We start from the raw sequence: 24,843 nt of genomic DNA, 5'->3' as shown, positions 1-24,843 counted from the left end.
TAAAACAATTAAGTTTGCCTCTATACTACGAGTATCGTCTTTTCTCACCACGATAGCAGGTATCTTGCTTTCCCCTGTGCAGTATCCATTCACTCTCCTGATAACAACTCCCTCATTTCCTTTTGGGTAACACTCCTACCGTATATCTCGTGTGTCTTCTGAAGGTGGGAGAACAGCATTCCCTTGGCCATAGTAATTGGCTCAGGGGTGGGCATGTGAACCAATAAATACATGTCAGTCTTAGGATTTTGTTGGAACTGTTGAGAGAAACTGCCCTCTAGTTTGGCGGAGGTTGGTGAGAGGGTAGAAGCCTGGAACTGCTGGGTGGCTACTTTACCATCACACATGAAAAATCTCCGACGATGACAACAGCAGGGTAGAAAGCAGAACAGAGAGACAGAGACAAACAGATTCCTGACTTTGCACCAGGATCAAACATGTCTGAAGCCAGTTCTACCACTGGACTGTTCAGCTAAATGTGATACTGTATACCGCTACTGCTTCAGCCAATATAGGTTTCTACCATTTGCAATTCAAAGGGTACGGACTAATGCAACTATACAATCATTCAGATTGAACCCCAGTCTCAAATCAGATTTTTCTAGAGAGGGCTTTTTAACCCTTACATTTCACCTCCAGATCTTCCCACTGGTACTTAATGTGTGTTGCTTTGCCCTATCTTATCTGTAGCATCTTTCAGTAAACAGGTACCATTAATACCACTTTGCAAAACCCCTTCAAGTACCCAGAACAATAAACTGAAATACTGTGACAGATACATGCTCTTCATCTGCAGTGATAAAGTCATTCACTTAAAATTGGATTAGTAATTCAATTTCTGTGAACTTAATAGTATGACTTCATTTCTACAAAGGAATAAAATGATTCTGTGTATTTTCCTTGGTTTATTATCATTCATTTTAATTAACTGCTCCATTAAGTAGTTCATAGAAGTGTAAAAAAAATTTTTTTCAACTTTCATTAAAGAAAGTTTAGATACTTCCTGGTATGTGCTCTATACAAGGGGGTCCAACAAAGCAAAAGAAACAAACAAAAAAGCATATTCTTTTAGCTCCGCATCTCCCGTATATAAACTAAATGAACTGAATTTTAAAGATTCCTATCTCAAATTAGTGTGTGGCATTATTTTACCCATGATTAGAGGAAAGGGGAAAGAGCAAGTTTAAAAAAACTACCTTTATTTTTTATTTCTTTTTCAGTTACAGACTTTTAAACAGGGATGTGTTTCATTATTCAGACATTCAGGCAACGTTGACTTCATTAGTGTTGACAGAAAAGAAGCATAAAAATGCAAAACGTTGTTGGCTTAACCTGAACATACCTGCATTACCTATTATTGACCAGTTTGTGTTGCCAAAAGATTTATTCCTTGGCATTAAAATGGAGCACTTAAAAATATTGCTAAAAAGCAAATGTCTACACACTGGTCTTTGCAGCAAATAAGGGTATTTATACTTTTAAAATATTTTAAGTCCATAATTGAATTAATATACACACCTTCTTATGTATAAGGAGTTCAGATCATATAAACACTGTACAGTCCAAAAACCCTACTGAGAATAAAACTAAATAGGCTTATAAGAAATACAGATATCGCATGTATTTACAAATATCATAGACACACAAATTTGGTCAAATACTGTAAAGAAAGAAGTGGTTTCACATTATAATGGCCAAAACATCCATCTACCTTGCTCAAAGCAAACAAGAACAACAACTTAGTATGTGACTCCTGTAGTTTAAAACATCATGACAGTATACAAATAGATAGGATGGAAACTGTTGACCAAATTATACAGCAAATGTTTTCTAGGTTAAACGTAGATCTTTAAAATCAAGAACTTAAAAAGATCATTCATAGGTTTCAGAGCAACAATGATAAACAATGTCCAATTTGCGGTATTCAAATGGGTGCCTAATTTAAAACAATGCATTGAACTTTTAGCTAGTAAGAAAAATAAATTACAAAGTACAATTAAATCCCTGTAAATGCAATAATGAAGTCAAAAATGTAGATTTATTTACTTTAATTACACATTTTAAATGTTACCTTGAGACAAAAAATAAATAAATAAGCGTGCCTGAAGGCACACACTTAGAGACAAAGAAGGGCTGCGTGGAAGGAGTAAGTAACAATTTTATAGTGAAAGGTGAATATGAGATTTGAACAGCATAATTCTCATTCTAGTCAGTCTTTTTGTTTTAACTCTTCTTGAAAATTCTGGCTGGAAGAATGTGACAAAAGTACACCTGTGTCTTTATGACTTAAAACAAAGGATACTTGACAAGTGGAATGCGTTTCCTTTTTTACAGAACCATTACTTTGTTCATATGCAGGCACTTCAAAAGACTATGGAGGCAAAGCACCTGACCCATCCTCTCCAAAATAGTTTTCAATCATCAAAATTATGCTAAAAAGTAGGAAAATTCCAGAGAACCAGCAAAGTTGAATACAAGAAGACTAATGTGCACAGAGGGCAATAAAGTGACCCAGTTTTTATTGCTGGGGCTCTCTTTTTTTTTTTTTTATCAAAGAGCAAATAATTAATCAACAGATACCACTGCATGGCACATCCAAAGTTTCCTGCTTAAGGGAGAATGTAATCAGTCAGCAGTGGGTTTCAGTGGGATCTCCTTAGACTTCAACCTTCTACACTGCAATGAATTTCACATTTATTTCTTCTCCTTAGTGTATTTAAAAAAAAGAAAACAAAAAAACTCCAACATATCTCATTTCTCAAAGTATTCGTGTCTTGCTGTCTAACACACATTATTATCTGGAAGCATGAAGTTACATTAGACAAATATTTTGCATTCTTTAAAATAAGCACTTTTGCTACTTCGGCCAACACTGTACTTCACACAGTGGTGCAACAGAAGCAGAGCTTGTATTAACCACATTACTTGTGATTCATTTTACCACTACCATGTGCCGAACCCATAGAGCTTTTTCCTCAGTACCTCTGGCAGTGACTGTACCATGATTTCACAGAAAGAATGTTAACAGGACTCATGAATAGCAGTACCATCAGTAATACTGATCAATTCAGATGTCACGCCAAAAATGAACTTCTCACGAATAACCTCTTTCAAATACTAGGGCAACTCTGTTTTCTCTGTTGCGTTATCCATTGGGGAGAAAATTCCTATTTGAGTATGCTCTTGCGTTGGTTATAAAAAACCAGATTAGGTATGTAACTGGCTGACATTTAAGATACTGTACTGCTTTCTACGACAGGAGGAGAGCTTCTGAAAAATGTTCTATAGAACTGTTTTCATCAATACTACCTCATTGGTCCATTCCCTTCCCTGATGGGCAAAGCACTCATGTTTTGACAAAACTTTAAAGCTTCCATAAAAGTTAAGTTAGAAAAAAAAAATGAATGTAAGACAACCACAAAATGTGTGAAAGTATAACATCTTTCTTTCTAAGAGTGAGTCCTTGAAAATATGTGGTCACTACAGAGATGATTTTAATCACAAGACAGCAGATGAACACGTAAGTAACTCCCCACGATCTGTCTGTGTCCGGAGTCATTTGTGGCGCTGTATGGTTTTCCTTTTCCTTCGTTTGAAAAAACAGCAGCACCTGCAGATGGAGGGAACACCTATTTTATTATAAAAGTACTTAAGTGTCAATAAGTAAGGCTGACTCTATCATATTAATTTAAATGGTCATAAAAAGCGACAAGCTAGTGCAAGATAAACAGTGAACGTGCCAATGAAGCATAAATATTAGTGAAACTATGGCAGAGTTATTAACTATTGTTTCATCCATGTGCCTTTTAGAAATAGCAAGACATTCTAAGCAACATTAAAAGGAGCCACTAAACTTTGTACCAAGAGTAACTGAGAAGCTATGGGGTTCTGAATCCTAACTGGCCCACCACATTTTATTTTGGATACTCAATCTCTGGTTGTGGGCATTGCTTTTACAAAGTTCATCTTATGCATTCTCTCTGTTTCCTTCCGATTATTTATATAGGATTGTTGAAGCCACTGTTAGAAAAGCAATAATGATCCTAATAGTGAAGATTTTATTTTCACTAAGAATTAATTTAGATTGCAAAAATACAGAGAAATCCCACATATACCCTTCAGCAAACATTTTCCATTATATTTACAAACTAGAAGAGAGAAAAGACCTTAAATAGAATAAGAATGTCAAGATTGGTACTTTTTAATTCTTGAAGGATTAAAGAAGGTTTAAGCTCACCATAAGTTACTTTAATTTAGATAAAAATTATACTCAACATTTAAAATACCATAATCAAGGTGATTCAGTTCTGTATTTAAAAACCGATTCAGTTTTGTAGTCTATGAAGAAAATATACTGACTTTTATTCCGAGGTAAAAAAAATTTACAGATGATCTCTAAGAGAACCAGTTTTTCTCACAGTAAATTCTCCTCATCGTAAGAAGATGAAACATGTGCAACACATGTAAACCAAAGCTGAGGTTGGTACGAACTGAAAGCTCATGAGAATGAGAATCACTGATAAGCAACCAACAAAATAATACATATGTGTTTTTTTTTCCTAAAAGTCTGAAATTCCTTCAAATAAAGGTCTGGCTTTTTCCCCCTTCCACACTTAACAGAAAGTCTATCTATTAGAATATCAACATGACAGGCACCACATACAAAAGGGCTTCATTTGCTTCCCCACTGTACTCCTCGGTGTGTGTGTGTGTGTGTAAAGCACATTTTGTAATAATAGCAAGGCATAATTATATATACATGGTGATTCCATCAACAAAATGTTGCCAATTCAAAGCTTGTACATGTGACCTTATAAAGATGTTACTGTAATTCTTATCAGCCCATTTTCATAAAAGGATATTAACTCAACACTTTCAAGCTAAGCATAGTAGAGGCCATATAGCTTCAAATGTTCTACCTAGCAATAGATTAGGGGAGATGAAATAATTGCTAAATATCTTTTATGTGTTTTAGTGAAATAAGTGTAAATAGAAATCCACACTGTCCAGTTAAATTACAAAAATCTCTCTACCCACATTACCTTTAGTCAAAAATGCTTTGAGACCATTTACTGTTATTTATGCCATGATTATGAAACCACTGTGAGACATTCGAAACAAAATTACACAACTGAATTTTTTAAGTGCACTCAAACAGTACGTAATGATTAGACAATGATATGTGAATCATTCAAAATTGTATGCATCGCCTAGTAAAGATTCAACTAGATATATGTGCAGTTATCAATCTTTATGAATTTACTTTTACTGAGGTGACTACCAGAAAGAACAGAATAAATTACCCAATCAAGGGCCTTGAATAGAGCTATCATTGTAAAAGAATCTAGGTACAACAGATTTTCCCTGCCCAGATTTATTTGTAACCATCAGCTACTTAATACCTTCTCAAATCTGTTATATAAACTTCCTAAAATAAAAAGTAAAACAAAAAATTATTCAAGTAAAATTACTCTCTAAAAGATGAAAACCATTATTCCGAAAAGAACCTTTCAATTAAAGACTTAGAAAAGAGTCAGAAAGTGTCCATAGTGTAAAAAAGAAAACATTAAATATTGGTATTTAGAAAAAACAGATCAAATATTTAGGATATTAAACTGAAGAATATGGTCATATTTAAATGGAAATTTATTAATTAATATAAAGTCTATTAGTAATGTTCACTGTTCCTAAATACTGTTATTCGTCTTTTAAAATTCCAAAACACATTCTTTTAAGACTTATGTAATGAAAAAGTGTTTCAAGATACACACACACACACACCCATACATACACCCCCCCACACACACACCTTCTGGAATAGGTAATTTACTGTAGTACTTGCTTTAAGGAACAAGTTCAAGTCCCAGATTTTCCACACTTGTATTAGCAATTCACCTTGCTTGCTTTATTTTTCCAATACCATTAATCTGCTTTCAGTTCTGAGAGTTGAATTCTTCCCACTACTTAGGTAACCTTTTCTTCAACTGTGTACGAATTACTGAACATAGAAAACTACTCCAAGAATTTCAAACTAAATAATATTTTAAAATAAACTGTAATTCTACAGGACTTGTACATTCAAAAGCAATCTAATGAACACATCAGTTTTTCAGAAATAAATCCCACTACATAGAGTACACCCTTGAAGCAGATTTGCACGAATTAAGCTGGCATGCTATTAAACTGACTACCACCAGAGGGCAGCATTGCTTTATGCGATATGAATGCATCCAAACACAAGACATGCTCTCAAGATTTCATACTTCCAGAACTCAAGAAAACTGGTATTTAACCTTGTGGCTGATTTCTTAAAAGTCATTATCCAAAACATACGATTTATAATCTTTGTGATTAAAAAGTTATCACATTAAGTGTCTCCTGTCGCTGAGCACTCAATCTAAAACAGTGCTGTTCTCATACAACCACTGTCACATGACTTTTATTTTCCTCTCAGTACTTAGTACCAATCTAAATTTATTTTACTTATTTACATATTATCTGCCTACACATAGAATGTAAGCTTCATAAGACCTTGCTTACAGCTACATTTCACAAACAGGCACAAAGTTGTTACTCAATGTCATTGAATAAATAAACGATTTGCCCCATAAATGCAACTAACTCCTACAGAAGAACCTAGTCACGTCTCTAAAGCTGGAGTTCTTTCCACGGGCCACATACTCTCTTGAACTAAGAGGCCTAGTGAACTCTCTTGAAATGCAGATTTTAGTGCCTGTGGACGTTTTTCTGGGGGAAACCATGGTTTGCACCATATTCTTAAAGGAGTCAGAATCTCCGAGAAGCACTGCTCACTAGTGTGACTGTCAGGTCACCTCTTACTTCTCCATTTCCAATGAGGCCTTGGCCCGGATGCTATGAGCTGAACACTGGAGATGCTGGGAGGACACCATGCAACCAATTTACATGAGTGCAAGCAAATGAGTAAAGAGAGACAATGTCATTTTAACACTTGGTACAGTTAAAAGTGGATTTAAAAAAGTTATTGGATATAATAGCAAAGATTCTAGGAATTAGCATATGCAGAAGTTCTCACAGACGATGTGAGCATTTTAATCAATAAATTCAATTATCTAGTCTTAGAAAATTACTCACATCTTTAAATATATTTTTAAAAGTATTTTCTGTCCTTGCTGCTCAGTGGCTACATTTTCTCTTACATTAATTCATAACTCACTTGGGGTCTCTTCAGATTTAGAGTACTGACAACTACCTTGGGGAAACTGATTAATCTTACCACACATTTAAATCATGTTCTTGTCAACGCTTCTCTTTTTCTCGACTATTTTTTCATTATTCCTCATGTGGTTCCAGTAAGCCAGTATGTTCTCTCAAGTTAGTTTCAGGCCTCTGACATAATCATTTGGTAGCTAGCCTAAAAGCTTTCAAGTCCCATCTCTATTTTCAAATCCTTTGGGAATAAATGGTAAGTCCTGCTTCTGGTGACCTCTAGGGTTGTTGCTTTAAACATTGTTGAGGTAAGGAAACAGGAAACTGTAACAAATCAAAGCCCTAAATTATGCAGAAAACATAGTAAGGTAAAGGCCAGGGCTTTGCTACTGACATGGCACCACCGTTTCCTCTTTAGCGTTGCCTTTTTCCTCAGCTAGAATTTGGCTTGTTTTGCTGGAGCTACGTCATATACTTCCTTCTCACACATCTACCCAGAACCTGAAACATTTTTCTCTGTCTGGATCGGAAGCTCTTATCTGTCCCTTCTACAATGACTCACTGGCTCATCCTTTAGCTGAGAGACTGCTGATGACCTGCCAGACCGTACGCACTTAGGACTCCAGAATCTAGCCTCTGCTCATCTGGGTTGATGAGTATAAAGAAAATACTTTTACGATATCTAATCTTTAATTTTTTGACAAAGGGTTTCTCCCCATAAAATTTAATTTCATATCACTGGATCTCTTGATTTTAAAAGTGAAGAACTGTTTAGTTAAGCAAGAAGAGTTTGAATTAGAGAGCAAGACCATCCACATAACTACTCTAACCAGGAACCTGCAGAACCATCCTCATCTTCAATTTCTCCCACTCTATCCACATGCACTTAGTCCCTCCAGTCTGAAACGACTCAGTGTTTCCATCCCCTCTTAACGGCTCAGATCGGAACTTCTTGCTTCCACCGCTGCCTAAGAGCTTTTAATTGACTTCCCAGTCTAGGTCTTCTCCAATCTGCCATCCAAACTTTCCCCATCATAACTATAGTCCGACCCTTTTCCTTTTAAATCTCAGCAATGGTTCTGCACTGTCTTTGTCACTAAACACAGCTCTTAAAATTTGGTTCCACCTATTTCCACTCTCCTCTCAGTTTCATTCTTCACTAGGCTTCCTTTCCAGGCAGCCTAAACAGAGGGAGGGAGGGAAGAAGGGAGGGAGACAGGGAGGGAGGGAGATTTCCTGCAATCTGATGAACCCCAGGAAGTGACATAAGCCTCAAAACTGTGGCCAAATTAATTTTCCTAAGGTTCAATCTGATTATACCATTTCTTGGCTTTAAACCCACAGCTTGCTTTCCTGTGCTGAGAAAGATAATGTCCAGTGTTGTTTTTTTACCTTGGTACTAAGGACCTTCGCGACTGGACACTTGCCCTACCCCAGATCACGTTAATGTACTCACACACTGGATGCCCAGGGGGTGACTCCTCAGACTTGCCCCACTTTTTCCTTGCTCCACATTGTTGCTCAACCTCTTGTGACTGCTTCTACCCAGCTCCTTGAACAAATCGTACCCCTCTGTGCCAACCAGGGCACATGGATCCTTACCGTGAAGACTTCTCTGATCTTCCCAGCTAGAAGGGACTGCTCCTGTCTCTGAGCTCCAATAACATCCCATGGCATTAACCCTATTAACACCTTGCAGTAGGCCAATGAGTCTCAATCCTGCCTGCTCCTTAGAATCAGCTTAGAAGCTTTTTAAAAATAGTGGTAACCAGATCCCACCACAGACCAATTAAATCAGAAACTCTGACAGTGCAGCCTAAGTATTGGCATATTTTTAGAACTCCCCAGACAAGTGTGACAGGAAGCCAGCGTAGAGAACCACTATGTAAAAGCCATCATATATTTACTATCTTCTCTAATAGAACAAAAGGGCCTTGACTTCTTAATTATCATATTACCAAATACACGATAAATGTTCAGTTAACGTTAGAAAGGAGAAAGAAAAAGAAATAAAGGAAAGAAAGATGATTTCATACCACTTAAAAAGTCGATAACTAAAATACAGGAAGTCTTGGTTTAATTCCTTCAAGAAATGATGAGGATGCTACCATTTGTTTCACCTGCCTTGAAAAAAAAATTCTCAGCTACAGTAAAAAAGTAAGGGAAAATCTCATTACTAATAAAGGAGCCATTTTATACTTGGGGGAAATAGAGTATTTTCCATCATTCAGAAACCATATATTCATCCATGAGGTACTATTCTAGGAAACCTGAGACTCTAAATGTCTATTGTAAAATACATTCTAATTAATGGGTTGGGGTCAGAGGGATCTCTGCCAATCACAGGTAAGAACAGAGGAAGCTGGAAACAAATTCTGAAAGAGATGTCTAATCAGGTTCCTAGCTACCTACAAAATGGGAGAGAGAAGAGAAGTAGGCATATGATGCAATTTAGAAAAAGAAATCATCCTCACATTTCTTAATTACATACTAAAAGGGTATGATAATGAAAATATAAACTAATAAGAATGTTAGAATAACCTTGATTAAAGGAAAGACAAAATGTTGTGTGTTTAAAGAGAATTTCTCACTAGTGAAGAGTTAGGGAAGTTCTGAGCATTTCTATAACCCATCTGAAGTAAGTTTTATTAAAACCATGGAGTGCTATCCTTTTTTAAAATAACTACTTTATGAAGATATAATTCTCGTATCATAAAATTCACCCTTTTAAAGTATACAAATCAGTGGTTTTTAATGTATTCAGAGAGTTTTGCAGTCATAATCACCACTGCCTAACTTCAAAACATTTTCATCACCCCATTAAAAAAAAACACCACTCTGCCTATTAGCAGTCACTCCCACCCTCTTCTCCACTGCCCTAGGTAATCACTGTCTCCTTCCTATCTTTATACATTTGCCTACTCTGGACATTTCACATAAATGGAATCATATAATATGTGGCCTTTGTGTCTACTTCTTTCACTTAGCATAACATTTCCAAGTTCTTTTTTTTTTTTTATATTGTTAACTGATAGTCCATTGTATGGATATATACTACATTACTTAGTCAATTATTTGGTAATAATTTATTGAGGCATACTGTTTTAAGCACTGGGGATCTAAAGATGAAAATGGTCTTGTTTTCAAGAAATTCAAGAAGTTTCAAGTAGTAAGAAACGGATAAAGAGAATGACATATCAGTGGCAGAATGAGACCAACAGAATATAGGCTTCAGAATGGAAAACAGAGCTGGGAAAGATAGGCAGGGGTCAGCCTCTAAAAGGTGTGAAGGGGCACCATGCCAAGCAATCTGGACTTGATGCTCCACGCAATGGAGAACCTTTTCTTCAGGAATAGCTTTCCCACCACTGACTTCCTTTTTTCTCATCTTCCGACGCCTACATATAGAAACCCGAACCCATAAATATACACACCCACACTCATCTCAACTAAATAAATTATGCCATTCTTCAAAGCCCTCTCCATAAAGCAATTATCTGATCATCCTGTCAGTAAGTAATCTTTCTCTTTACAAGCTTTAACAAGCTACTTTTACCTTTTTCATAGTATGGATCACAGACTGATATATGCTAACACAACTGCAGTCTCCCTGCTGGTGTGTATTCTACTTAAGGGCAAGTGCAGGATATCAGGTATTTCTGAAACCCAAGCTGTGTAATTGTTAAATGAATAGACAAATATAATAGATTTGGTTGAAAGCAGGTCTCTAGGAGGATGTGAACAAAGAACAGCCAGTTTCAGTGAAAAGTTGTGGGTATGGAAGTAAAACTATGGGATCCTGATGAAAGAAGCACAAGCCTGGAAAGAACACAGAGGAGAAACGCCATTGGCAGCTAGAAGTGGGGAAATAAATAGGGGTGATAATAGCTATGGAATACCTGCCATATGCCAAACAAAATACCAGTGCTTTATCACATTTAACAGAATAGAAACAAGCTTGAGAAAGGTAACAAGAAAGTGGCAGAACTAGGATTCAACAACCTATATTTAATTGTAAAGGACACGTGCATCCTAATCTGCTACACTACCCCCAGACTTCTTTAACTGTTGCTTAGGATTGCACAGACAAGCATAAACTTTTATTTTTATATCTTGACATAAAATGCAGAAGGATGTAGCTGACTAATTATATCCTGAAATCCACTATACTAAGTCATACTGTCAATAAATTACATAGTCAAAACTGATGAAATTGGATACTTGATTACCGCTGTTTAAAAAGAAATATCCACAAGTCTCCTCATCTTGCAGCCAGCAAAGGAGCCTTATTTTAGAAATTATGTAAGGTTCCTTTTGGATTATGTAGAATGTTCCAAAATTTATTAATCTAAGAAATTTTTTTATGTACTCCAAAAATTGTCCTGAAACTGAGAGAAGCATTTTAAACAAGGCATTATAACTAATGGCAAATGTCAGAAAATAGTTAAATTCAACATTATTTCCACTAATAGGAAAATTATTTTTCATAATATTTGTAATTAGCAGGAACTGTTTAGATGAAGATTTTTCATAACACTCTCTCACTATCGTTTATCATGGAAATTATCAGTGTAGCATACCATTTGTTTTCAATGGCAATACCAGGGGTGCCAAAAAAATGTCTACAAGTGGACACTTTGGTCAACGTTGCTCAAGCAGTAGTTCGCCACAATCAGAAGTGTCTGGACGCTGATGGTAACCACTCAGAGCACCTCTTGTAATTGCAGAAGTCAAACGTGACTTGTATTCACATCTTTCGTTATTGGCATATATTGACTATTGCAATTTTCAAAGTTTTCCTTTCTTAAAATGTGTATACATTTTTGTCATTTTTTGGCACCCCCAGTATAATTAGTAAATGAAATACTATTTTAATGATACTACTGGGGTGAGGTTGGGCCTTTACTATGTATACGTAACAATTACGAATAGGAAAAAATGAAAGCTTAACTCAAAACGCCTGTCTTTCTATTTAAAATAGCAAATAAAGCCTCTGTGTTATAAAACAAAAACACAAGCACAAGCAGGGTTGGTGTATCATCTACTCAATTAAAAAGTGCCCCCACATCTATGTCACTTGAAGCAAAAAGTTGCAGCAGGCAAAAGAGCTCCTCAAACAATTATTTCTTGCTTTGCAGAACTAATGTAAATGACATCAAATACTTTTGAACAACTTTTACAAATTGTAATTTCTATGTTGGAAAGCATGTTTTTTAAAAACACAATATGGTGCTGAATCTTAGAAATTACAGTCAACGGAGCTATTTCTGCCTGCCTACACTTCGGAACTCACCACATGTTCAACACTTTCTGGCAGCTATACACAAAAAAAAAATACAAGGAAAAAAAGAGAGAGAGATCATCAGAAACAGCCCACATTGAAATTATCACATTGTTTTTCATGCTTAATGTTTTTCCAAGCAGCATTGTAATCTACATTCACAAAAAACTAATTTAAAACTAATAGTAATGCATGCAGCATACTATAAAATTAATACTTATTCTTATGCTTACAGAAAAAAAAATGAGCATCGATATAGTATAGCAATAACTTCATGCATCAATACTCCTAAAATATGCCGTTGATTCCAAATAAGAATTTGAACATAGTTCTTAAGTAACAATTTTTGTGTTATTAAAATATTTACTGAAATAGTACTGTTTTAAACACAGTGATGAAAATATTAAACATATCATTTGCTTTCCATGCACTTAGTCCTTGAAAAAAATTCCTGAAATAATTGTGTATGACTATAAGTCTCAAACATGCATAGTGTAAGAACAAAAAGTTACTAAAACGAGCAAAATGAATACATACTTAGTTTCATCCATCACTTCCACTTCTGTAGGGGCTGTGATGGGTGCATTTGAACGTCCTGCAGTAGGGTCATCTGTGTTTAACTCTCCATTTGTAGAACTTACAACCTACAAAAACAACAACAAAATGATATATACATAAATAGGTTACACAAGGACAAACTTAAGGTTAAAATAATTAATTAGAAAGTTAATCTGAGGAACATAAAAATATTAATATGCAGTTGTTCGTAACTGAACACAGTAATGGGTCCAGCATTTTATTAAAGATCGAGGTCGTCCAATATTTGTTTTTCAACTTACTTCCTTTTCATCTTGAAATTTCTGTCTTCTGTCTCATTCCCTCTGGTTTCTAAGGCTAATTCCTACACTTGTATCTTCATCAATTCCCTCTTATGTGCTCGCTCTTTCGGTACCCTTACTTCATCATGAATTATGTCCCTTGCAAACTTCAATATTTCTCCTTTCAATGGAGCCTTCATTTCAATTTAATCATGCTCAGATCTCCTGCTCATTCACCCAGTTGTTCAAGCCCCAAATCCAAGAGTCATTATGATTCCTCTCTTGATTTAAAACCCATTATCTAATCCATCAGCAGGTCCTGCTCTATCCTCCCCAGAAACAAAACCCAAATCTAATCAGTTCTCCCCACCTCTATTACTACTAAGACTTCAGTCCAAGCCAGCATTATCAACTCTTCTGTGAATAAGAACAAAATCTATTAATTGGTCTTCAGCTTTTCCTTGTATTCCCTCCCCCATTAATATATTGTCCACACAACAATCCAGGTACTGCTTTTAAGATATAAATTAGATCGCATATAATTCCATGCTTAAAACTCTTGAAGTGTCTGACTTCCCACTTCATTTAGAATAAAGATCAATACACTTTCCTCCAATATACAAAGTCCCACAAGATCGAAATCCTGCCTCCCTCTCTGATCTCATACCACTTTCCCCTTTGCTCACTAGCCTCCATCTATGTCCCGCTTATTCCCACTTTCAGGCCTTGGCATTACCTATTCTCACCGCCTGGAATTGTCTTCCTGCCTCCTGGCCATCTTCTTATCTTTCAGATTCTCTAAGAAGTCTCTAAAACAGGCCTTACTATTACACAATCTAAAACTTCCATGCAGACACACTCTTTCATGTTATACTCTAGTTTTAACTCTTTGTATAGCATTTATCCATGTTGATCTTTTTCTGATTAATTTTGTTTCTTGATACCCACGCTGACCTCCATTAAAATTAAGCTCCACGACAGGAAGAACCTTGTGTTGTTCTCTGATATGTCTCCCTATTATACCTGGCACAAAATAGGCACTCATTATTTGTTGACATAAATGAATGCATGCGTGAATGAAATCTTAAAACAAGATAAAAACCATAATGAAACTCAAATTCTCGTGGTCCTATGAAGTCACCTTACTGTTCTATTTCTTGCTTTCCACAAAACTTCTTGAAAATAAGTCTTAACTTACCATTTCCATTTTTTATAAAATTTTCCATTCATTTATTCCTTAACTCCTTTCAATACGTATTCCTTCCCTACATCAGAACTCTAAGAGTTCTCTTGAAGGTTACCAATCATTCCTAGAAAATATATCCAGTGGTCTTTACTCAATTTTCATTTTCCTGTACATTTCTTATCACTTGGCACCAACTGATGACTTTGGAGTAAGATAGGTCTTGATTCAAAACTCAATTCTACCACTTACCAGTTATGTGACCCTGGAAAACATACCCTATCTTGTTAAACCTCAGTGTTCTCAACTATGAAATGGGAAACTATAGTATCTATTTAACAAGGTTGATGTGAGGATGAAATGAAATCAATATATAAAGCAAAGGCTAGCATATAGTAAGAGCTCAATAAACGGTGGCCATCATTATCACTGTCATTTTCACCTACAATCAGGACTTCAACTATCACCTCTATGTAAAGGACTCCCTCAGCCATTCAGTCACATATTCGGTTAGTTACACCAATTTTACCACCTCAAATGCAGTACTTTCAGAGCAGCCAGATGGCTCAGTTGGTTAGAGCGCAAGCTCTCAACAACAAGGTTGCTGGTTCAATTCCCGCATGGGATGGTGGGCTGCACTCCCTGCAACTAAAGATTGAAAAGGGTGACTGGACTTGGAGCTGAGCTGCGCCCTCCACAACTAGATTGAAGGACAACGACTTGGAGCTGATGAGTCCTCAAGAAACACACTGTTCCCCAATATTACCCAATTAAAAAAAAAAAAGTTTAGGAAAAAAAAATAAAACTTCAGTATTTCTAAAACCAAATTTATCATACTCGCTCTTAAATTTGTTACTCTTTCTATAGTTCCAATTTCTCTTAAAGCCCTACCATCTTCCCATACCTCCAGGCTCAAAATCTAAGAATCACCTTTGATGTTTCCCCTGCCTAATCTCTTTAGGAGAAAAAAGAAAAAAGATAAATCAAAGACCTGGGCACCAGAGTTGACAGCTGGCTACTAGACTTAAGAGTACTATTTATAGAGCCCTGTGTTTCTAAAACTCAATTCAAGAGTTCTTCCTGAGATGCTACAACATGCCACGCACTGTTCCAGAAACTTGGAATACCATAGTAAACAAGACAAACACACACCCCTGCCCTTGTGGACCTAATTTTCTAGTGTAAAGAAATAGGCCCCTCTTCCCTCCTACTGCCCAACTTTAAGGAAAGTAACTTGAAATCAACTGATGTATATGGATTAATTCAGGTTATGGAAGTTCAGTTTCCTACATCTTATGTGGAACAAGCATTCAGAAATGAACACTGCATTTGTGCCTACAGCTGAAAACACACTAAACTTCTTTGATCTTTAGAGACAGCCCAAGAAGAGGAAAACTCCTGTCTCTGCTTCTGGGGCACCTGTCATTCTAATGAGTTATGTGTTGATTTTTTTTCCCTTTATTTTCTCTTCTTCCTGAAAACATTTAAAATAACTTTTGTTCTAATTCTCAAGCAAAACTTGGTTCTTTATTCTTAATTTTTAAAATGTCAGAACCCCTACAATGAATTGGAAAGGAGCTGGCAAGCAAGACTCGTATCTTACACTTTCGTATTCTCCCCTACTTTTCACTAGCAGAGTACCTTGCATATAATAAATCACCAAAGCAGTTCACTGAACAATTTCCATTGCTCTCCACTCAAAATAATATTCAACAGTTTTCTTTTCCTCCTGTTTGTTCAATGGCTGTAGATAGCTGGAGGGACCCCATCTTGAGTCACAGGCAGCTGATCTAATGTGTCTTCCCTTAACTTTAAACAGCATAATTGAAAACTTAAAAACCAGGTATTCTAAATTTCCAGCAACAGCAGCTATATATGCATTAGAATTATAAAATCTGATTTACTTCTCTTCATACAAAATGATACCAGACTTTACTAAACTTTATTTTACTGAAATGTTTCAAATCCCATTCATCTCATTCTACCTAGCTGACTAGAACCAGACCAGAAGGAAATAACATCTTCCTTGAGGTAATTTTTCCTGGGCTTCCAAGATTCCCTAACCTTCTGAGTCAAGACCAATATCCCAGGGTCAGAACAGAATCAATGTGGTAACAAACAGAGTTCTGTAAAATTGGCCTATTTAACATTGATGACATGAGAGTGAATCAAGGCATTAAAATTGTTTTCACTTAAGAAAACTAACAGTCTTTTTGCAAAGGGATTTTACGAAAAAGAAACGACAACAATAAAAATAATGTGTCATTATATTCCTGGAAACCTAAATCAATCAGTCAATCAAACAAATATATACAAATTATTTTTATAAGCCAAATTCTAAAGAAAGATTCCATTTAGGTGACATTTCTAGAATTATAACTCAAACTAGAACATAAAAGTCTCTAAAATAATAGTGTTCATCAGGCTGATTTCCTTAATGAAGGATTGTATAAAAATGACGATGCTTTGAGGTTTTCAAAAATAGTAATTATTATTATTATTATTATTATTATTATTATTTCAAAAAGTAATTCAGGTGTCTGAACAGTTTTTTGTTCTTGTTCTTATATAATTTTTCTCTTATATTCCCACTCTGATAAGAAACAAAAATAGAAAACAAATTCTCGTTTTAAGAGGTTTTTTTTTTAAAAAAAAAAAAGACCAGGCGACTGATTTTACTATCAGTATATCAGAGTTTAAGGGGGGCAAGAGGGGAGAGACAGCCTGCCACTAAGTGTGAGAGATAAGTGACAGTTCACTTATGGCTGCCTGCCTTACCTAATTCCAAAAGAAGTCCTTCTCACACGTTTTTTAGTACAAAGATAACATGGTATTTTGTGGTCAATGATTTTAAAAGGCCAACTAATATACTTTTCCAAATATAATAAATTCATACAAATTAGTTATACTATAATCTTCCTAATTTCTATGAGTCCTTTGAAGCATGTTACCTAGTGCTCAGTAGAGGCTCAATATCTTATTTAACCAGATCTCTATCTATCTAAAAACTATATTAAAAATATTAAAACATTACATATTTTACTTACACACTCAGTTTTTTTTCTAAAAGCCATCTATAAGAAACTACCCTAATAAATGAGATATAATTAAAAGAGTAATTTCCAAAGAGTTTACAAAAGCTGTGCTGGGGTTCACATGTACTGCATGAAACCAATTTCCTTACATAGTCTAAAAACTATAGCGAAAGCTACAATTGATATTCCAACTAATGACCTGAACGCATAGTGATATTCTCACTGACTTCCAACAAAGATAAACCAAAACAGATTTTCCATCTAACTTGCACTTACAGAAGTATTAAGCAGAGCACTATATTCTTTGAGTAATCCAGTTTTTCAAGATGTTACTGTTAATGTTACTGTAAAAGAATATCAAAATAAATTTGGAATGCTGAGTTACCCCAATGATGACAAGGAATTTCCTAAATTATGTAATAAAAGCATGTAACTACAGTAGTCTCCCCTTACCCACGGTTTTGCTTTCTGCGGTTTCAGTTGCCCATGGTCAACCGCAGTCCGAAAATATTAAATGGAAAATTCCAGAAATAAACAATTCATAAGTTTTAAATTGTTCATTGTCCTGAAGAGCGTGATAAAATCTCTCTCCCTCCCGCACAGTCTGCTCAGGACGTGAACCATCCCTGTGTTCAGCGTATCCACGCTAAATATACTGTCTACCTGTTAGTCACTTAGTAGCTGTCTTGATTATAGAAATACTTGTGTTCAGGTAACACTTACTGTACTTAATGGCCCGAAAGCATAATAGTAGTGATACTGGCAATTCAGACGTGCCAAAGAGAAGCTGTAAAGTGCTTCCTTTAAGTGAAAAGGTGAGCACCTTACAATATTTTGAGAGACTACATTCACAGCACTTTTATTACAGTATAACTGTTCTATTTTATTATTAGTTTTAATCTTACTGTACTTAATTTATAAATAAAACTTTATCACCAATGTGTATATATAGGAAAGACATAGCATATATAGGGTTTGGTCCTATCCGTGGTTTCAGGCATCTCCTGGGGGTCTTGGATTGTCTCCCTGTAGATAAGGGGGGACTAATATACTCTTTTTCCACAACTTCTATTTTGCAAATTTCAGCACCCCAGAAGACTACGAATACAAACATATTATGTTTATTTGAAATGTTTTAGAAAGGCTAGTATTAACAATTAGCATAATAAAGAATCGAGATATGGCATCTGTTATTACTCCTGACTTTTAACTGTATGTGTTTTTCTTACCATTTCAAGATACATTTGCTAATTCTTTTTCTGTTATCACCACCTGTCTTTGTGTTTCTGAAGTAATATTAACTACAATATCAAACTGCTCATTAATTTTATTCTTTTATTTTCCTCAACAGTGCCTGGCTGCCTAACACCTTGGTGCCATTTGTCATTCTACCCTTTTTCCCCCAGGGACTCGCTCACATTATTCCTTAAACGCAAACCAAATGCTGCACAACAAGAGATTACCAATCGAGAGACCCACCACATCACAGTGGTGCCACCATTCAGTAGTGTCCTTATTATTTGACTTCTTCCCTCTACTTGCAATTATCTCTCGACTTTATAGGGTCAGGTTTTCAGTTAGCATTGACCTCAATGGAGTTGTGCTACCGTAAAAGACACAGCTACAGTGGAATTAGAGATTAGCACTATCTGCTGTGAGTGGTACATTTTAAAACCTAATTTTGGAGACCCTGATTTGCCAGGTAGAAACATATCAAAAAGGGGTAACTGCGCCCTTCCTTTCCCGAGCCCATATCTGACTAAATTCTACCTTCTAATCACTTTCATCACTTTTTCTCTTCATCACCACTACTGATCATTTTCCTCAGCTATAGACTTTCAATACCTGTGCCCTACCTTCGACTCGCCTCCCTTCTAGCTAGTCTCCTGCAACAGTGATCTTTAGAAAACACTAATGTAATCAAGTTACGCCCTACCTAATTCTCCTTATGGCTACTTTATATCCTCAGAATAAAGTCCAAATTTAATAACAAGACCTGTTAAGTCCTTCATGATTTGCCTAGTGCCTCCCTTTCAGTCTCCTTTCTCAAAACACACCACCTTGACTGAATTTTATTCAGTTCCTCAGTATGTCTCTTTCCTCCCTATGCTTTTTCCACTTGTCACACTGCTTGTTTATTAGCCTTTCCCTTTGACTTAAAGCTCTATGGGGACAGGCACCATATGTGTTACTCTTCCTTTTATTCACACACACAGCACAGTGCCTAGCACCTTGGAGACATTTATATATTTCGTATATTTGCCAAATAATAAATAGCAAGAAACTGAAAGTAGTAGGTCTAAGTTTCTCGGCCATATTTATTACCAGTGATTCTAAGAGGAGTAGAGGGACACACGTGATTCCCCTAAGAGCTTTTCCAAAACACATACAAGCCAATTAACAGATTCAAAATAAAATCTATAGATATGTGAGTATTATTCTTAGACTCTTCAATGGGAAAAGTTTACCAATTGTATAGCTGTATCATTCTGTTTAGTGAATTAACACGATTTCACTAAAGAGAGAATATCTGACAATGCTTTCTTTTGGCTGTACCACTACACTTTACTTCCCAGAGATGGATAAAAATACTAGTCAAGTTTCTTAGTTTGCAAAAGCAATAGATTATTCTATTATTTAGCAGTGCCTAAGCCTCTATGCTACTTTTTTAAAAAATTAATTTCTCACAATAAAACCCTGAGACAAAGTATTATTAATACTTCCATTTTCCTGATGAATAACCTAAAGCACAGAATTTGAATTCAACTCTGACTTCAGAGCTGGTGCTCTTAACCACAATGAAATCAACCTGGTCACCTACTCGTGTATGTCTGACCTATAATATATATAATAATTCTGGAGAGCCAAGGAGTTCAAATTTAGACTGCATGATTCAGTTCCTATCGAAAGCACACTTGAAATAATGAATACCTGAGGATCTTTCTCTTAGGTCAAAACGGTAAGAGGTTTCATCTTGCATGTCAACTGGAACCACCTCAGTGCTACCACTTTTGAGAGCTATTCTCGGTTCCATGAAAGAGTGCACTGACAGTACAAACTGCTAGTTAAAAAATAAGTAAGTCATAGAGATGTACTGTACAGCATAGTGACTATGTCAGTAACACTGCAGTACATGTCTGAAAGTTGTTTAGTGAATATATCTTAAAAGTTCTCATCACAAGAAAAACAACTGTAACTTTGGTATGGTGACAGATGGCTATGGTGACAGATGGCAACTTGAACTATTGTGATCATCTCACAGTACATACAAATATTGAATCATGTTCTACATGAGACACTAATACAATGTTATGTCAATTATTCCTCAATTTAAAAAAGGGTACAATAATAGATAAGGGATGAATGCCATAGGCCCAAATTGGCTCAGTTTTAGGTTACTACTGATGCTGCTTCTCAATATCCTAAATTTGATCAGATAGCTGTCTACTTATGATGGAAATGTCTTTCCTGAGAAACTATATAATAATATGTCTTTAAGATTTATTAAGGATAATTTTTTTTTAACTGTCATATAGTTTTTGCATCTCCTGCAAAGCCAACGCTTGAATTTTTGTCCAACAGATGGTTTGATGAACCTCAAGGCAAAGAACCTTAAGGCAAATTCTTCTCATACTTTTGTACTAGTGAAAAGGTTTTTATTCTCTTGATCTCTTCCCTTTATCAAATGATGAGAATGATAGAACACATTGTTTCCCTTTCTTCATTCAGAATCAAATATAGTATCAATTATTATAATAATCACATTAGCTTAGATTTCAGGTACTTTTATTTCCCTTTATTATTAGTTTTAAATTATGGTTTTATTAACCCAATTATACAAGTACCATAACGTTTCAAATTTTGAAAGTGGGTAAGATATAAATTATAAATGAATCCATTATTTTGGGGTGGGGCAAGATTCAGGCATGATCTTACTTAGGCTACTAGTAAATTTTTCATGATCATCAAACTTGTTTAATGTCCTTCATAATGTCCAACAGGTGAAAGTTGTAAACTATATTCAGGAAGTAGTAAAAATAGTATGCCACTTTTTGTTTCACCTATGTATTACTAGACTCTAGTAAGTAAAACTGGTCAACTATTGACTACTAGAATGAAGCCAGATGTAATTTCTACAGGCAGAAAAGTTTTATAGAGATGATGAGAAGTGAGCAGAGTTAAAATATCTCTTTGAAAACATGTGAAGAAAAAGAACATAGAGTACTGGAGTGATGAGCCAATAATCAGAAAACTCATTCACCCTTTGATAGTCCAAAAAAATCCCATGAGCCACTTTGGGAATCCCACAAAGTAAGAAGCAGCTAAGTTTTTGTGGTAACAGTACAGAAATGGTACAAAAGCTTTCTAATAGTGACTTAATTGCTGCAGATTTCCATGAACAGTGAGCAAGAAACTTGCTATGATAACATACAACACTTAGAAACATGTAAACGCATACAGATACATACACAATCCAGCTTGTGTTATGTAAATTAAATATAACTTGCTCAATTAACTTTTCCAATGATATAAATCGGGATCATAAAAAATTTTACAATTCAGGGACCCTTGCCTCTCAGTCCCTCACTCTAGAGTTTTATAGAACTAGTCAAATACTTGTATTACACGTAATTGAAAGTTCCACAGGCTACAAAGTTCTATAAAAATACTTGGTAATATAATTTAAATTACCCGTAAAATTTAATGGTGAGAAAAACATGAGAACTTATAAAATTTAATCAAGAATTGATGTTTAAAATTCAAATTAAGAAAGGATAAAATGCAAATAGATGCAGTAGATTTAATATACATATATGTGTATGTATATATGTACACATACACACACACACACAGAAAAATGTAAATTTGGTAAAACATAGTGGAAAATTGTTCAAGTGGAAATATGTGGATTACAAAAAAATCAAAAAGTTTTACAAGTTCTAAATTGAAATGGATTGAAATTACATTTATTATCTCAATTACTTTAAATCAGCATTTAGATTATCAACATTTAAAAGAAATAAGAGACTCAGGAATCTTTCCCTATTTCTACAATAAACATAAAAGATTCCAATTTAGGGGGCCTGAGAGGATAAAACATAGTAGCTATCTCTAAATGTATGGAAAAGGGGGGAAAAAACAACACATCAAAAAAAATAAGGAATTGTTTTAAATTCAAATATCCAAAAAATTGAGGGGAATATTTAATAAATACTGGTCCTTGAAAGTATTTTCTCCACCTGGTATTTTCTACAAGCACAAACTAAATATACCATTATAAAAATTGGGGTCATGCTTATTCGACCAATTAATCAGAAAAGTACATTCTGAATATTCAGGATGAAAAAAGTTAGATATCTACTTAACTGACTTAAGTCTGAAGGATGCAAAATCAATGAAAGGGAAAAGATATAAAAATGTTCTATTATTTAAAGCATTAAAAAAGATTGAGCTTATTATTGGAAAATCAAATTTCACACATATTTCAAGCAATACAGTTTGTTTTTCTAATCTGTTGTACGACTTACTTACATATGGTGGCATATACTTGCAAAAATGAACAAAGGCAAAAATCTCAGGATCCCTATTGGTCTTTCTAGACCATGTTAATTTTGCTTTTTTGGTTAAATACAAAGGAATAGAATTATGGAGAGTTCAACAACAAGTTTTTCATTAGGATATGAAATCATGCCATGAGCTCCAAAAAAAGGGTTAGTTGTATAAATCTGGGAAATAATCACTCATGCAAAAATCAGAAAATACCTGTACCGAGCCACCATGTCTGTCTGCTGCAAGGTGAGCTCTCAAATGGTGGGGATTGGCCTGCTGGGAGTCCCAAGCTGCCCTGTGGTCTGCCGACTGCCATTTATTTAATGCATGTGGCATGCATGGAAGAAGAAAAACCCAATATGTTAAACATCTCATCCTTATAATATAGAAAACAAATGTATAAAAGGAAATTTAAAATACCCTTCCTATTCTGAATCATAGATGCAATAATTTTTGTATACTGAATGTGGAGAGTTTTTAGTTAAATTGTTACAAGTATGTAGTGATCAACCATAAAAATAAAATATAAACATAGAATTTTAGAAGTGAAAGGACTTTAGATATCATAAATTCCACCCTGTAACTATATCAATGAAGTTAACGAAAAACTAGGGAGGTAAAAATGACATGCCCAAGAAAACACTCCAAATAAATCATGAGTGAGCTAAAAAGCCGTCCACTACCTATATTTTCTTACAGTAGAGGTCCCCATTGGTTTTCTAATGAGGAACAACTTCTAGTAAGGTAAAAAAAAAAGAAAAGAAAAGGTACTTAAGTAGCTGTACATAGTATCCTAGAAAACTTTTCTCTCTTGGTTAGTATCGTTTCTAATTGTGAGGCTAAAAGAAAATAGTCAAGTTCTTTAAAAAGTGAGAAGTGTTATATAACATATTATGAGGCTATCACAATTTTTTAAAGTAACAATCCTACAAGTATGAATCTTTGCTTCCCTGAGATCTCTTTTTCTCTGGTTCAAATTAAGGAACCCATTTCCCTGGAATAGGCTGATAATTCTTGATGCTTTCAGATAACTTGACAAATTTGCATGGCAATAACCACACACTAAGAATCTACTAGCAGAATTAGAAGTAGTTGCTTGCTTAATAGGGGTCAATTTCTATGTGTCAGGAAAATGTGGTCAGCACTAATAAAAAGAAGGGGAAGGAATACAGTATTTAAGTTTCTATGACATGTTCGGTTCTGCATTAGCTGCTTTATATGTTATCTCATTTTGAGATATATAGTATGATCTTCATGTTACTGATGAAGACACTGAGATTTTAAACACCTGCGTAAGATCACAGAGGTAGCAATGAGTATAGCAGAGGTTCAAACTCAGAGCCTACTGCTCCTCCAATAACACTCCTTAACTTCTTAGCACAAATACGTATGTTCTAAAGTCGTTAATCCTCTCTAGGATAATAGGCAACATTTGGGGGTCACAGACCTCTTGAAGAAGACAGTAAAAGCTATGCAACCTCTCCTCAGAATAAACGTTTACACGCACCCAACACTCTCTATAAAATATCAAGATCCCCTGAACTCCAACCACTGACTCTAGGTTACCAATAGTTTATCTAGGGATATAACAAAGGTTTTAGTCATTTAAAGAATTAGTTTTTGTTCTTTTGTGATTGTGAACTATGGGTTTCTCATACAACTTAAAACTCTTGACTGTTTCACAGATATTTAAGAATTTTTTTTCTAGATATCCAACTTTTCTATCATGGTAACAGTCTGCATATCCAGGTTTCAAATTCAAAATATAAGCTATCTTAAAAGATTTCC

The 24,843-nt window shown here is 35.2% G+C and overlaps 1 protein-coding gene across 11 annotated transcripts in view; it reads right to left on the bottom strand.

Moving 5' to 3' along the window:
- Nucleotides 1–919: 919 nt before the first annotated feature.
- CSNK1G3 (casein kinase 1 gamma 3) overlaps nucleotides 920–24,843 on the bottom strand; it is a 103,887-nt gene continuing 79,963 nt past the window's right edge. For 2 of the 11 annotated variants that reach the window (XM_033110594.1, XM_033110597.1), the window contains exons 11-14: nucleotides 23,269–23,364; nucleotides 13,007–13,113; nucleotides 12,482–12,505; nucleotides 920–3,610 (exon numbers count right to left, since the gene is read on the bottom strand). In XM_033110594.1, the coding sequence (XP_032966485.1) occupies nucleotides 3,556–3,610; nucleotides 12,482–12,505; nucleotides 13,007–13,113; nucleotides 23,269–23,364 (282 nt within the window). In that variant the 3' untranslated portion in view covers nucleotides 920–3,555. The remainder of the gene's footprint in view (nucleotides 3,611–12,481; nucleotides 12,506–13,006; nucleotides 13,114–23,268; nucleotides 23,365–24,843) is intronic. The other 9 variants (XM_033110604.1, XM_033110605.1, XM_033110596.1 and 6 more) reach the window with 8 other exon arrangements.

The sequence above is a fragment of the Rhinolophus ferrumequinum genome, chromosome 7 (genome assembly GCF_004115265.2).
Source record: "Rhinolophus ferrumequinum isolate MPI-CBG mRhiFer1 chromosome 7, mRhiFer1_v1.p, whole genome shotgun sequence".
Classification (NCBI taxonomy): domain Eukaryota; kingdom Metazoa; phylum Chordata; class Mammalia; order Chiroptera; family Rhinolophidae; genus Rhinolophus; species Rhinolophus ferrumequinum.
The sequence above is the reverse complement of the archived record's forward strand: the minus strand, read 5'-3'. Positions and strand labels throughout refer to the sequence as shown.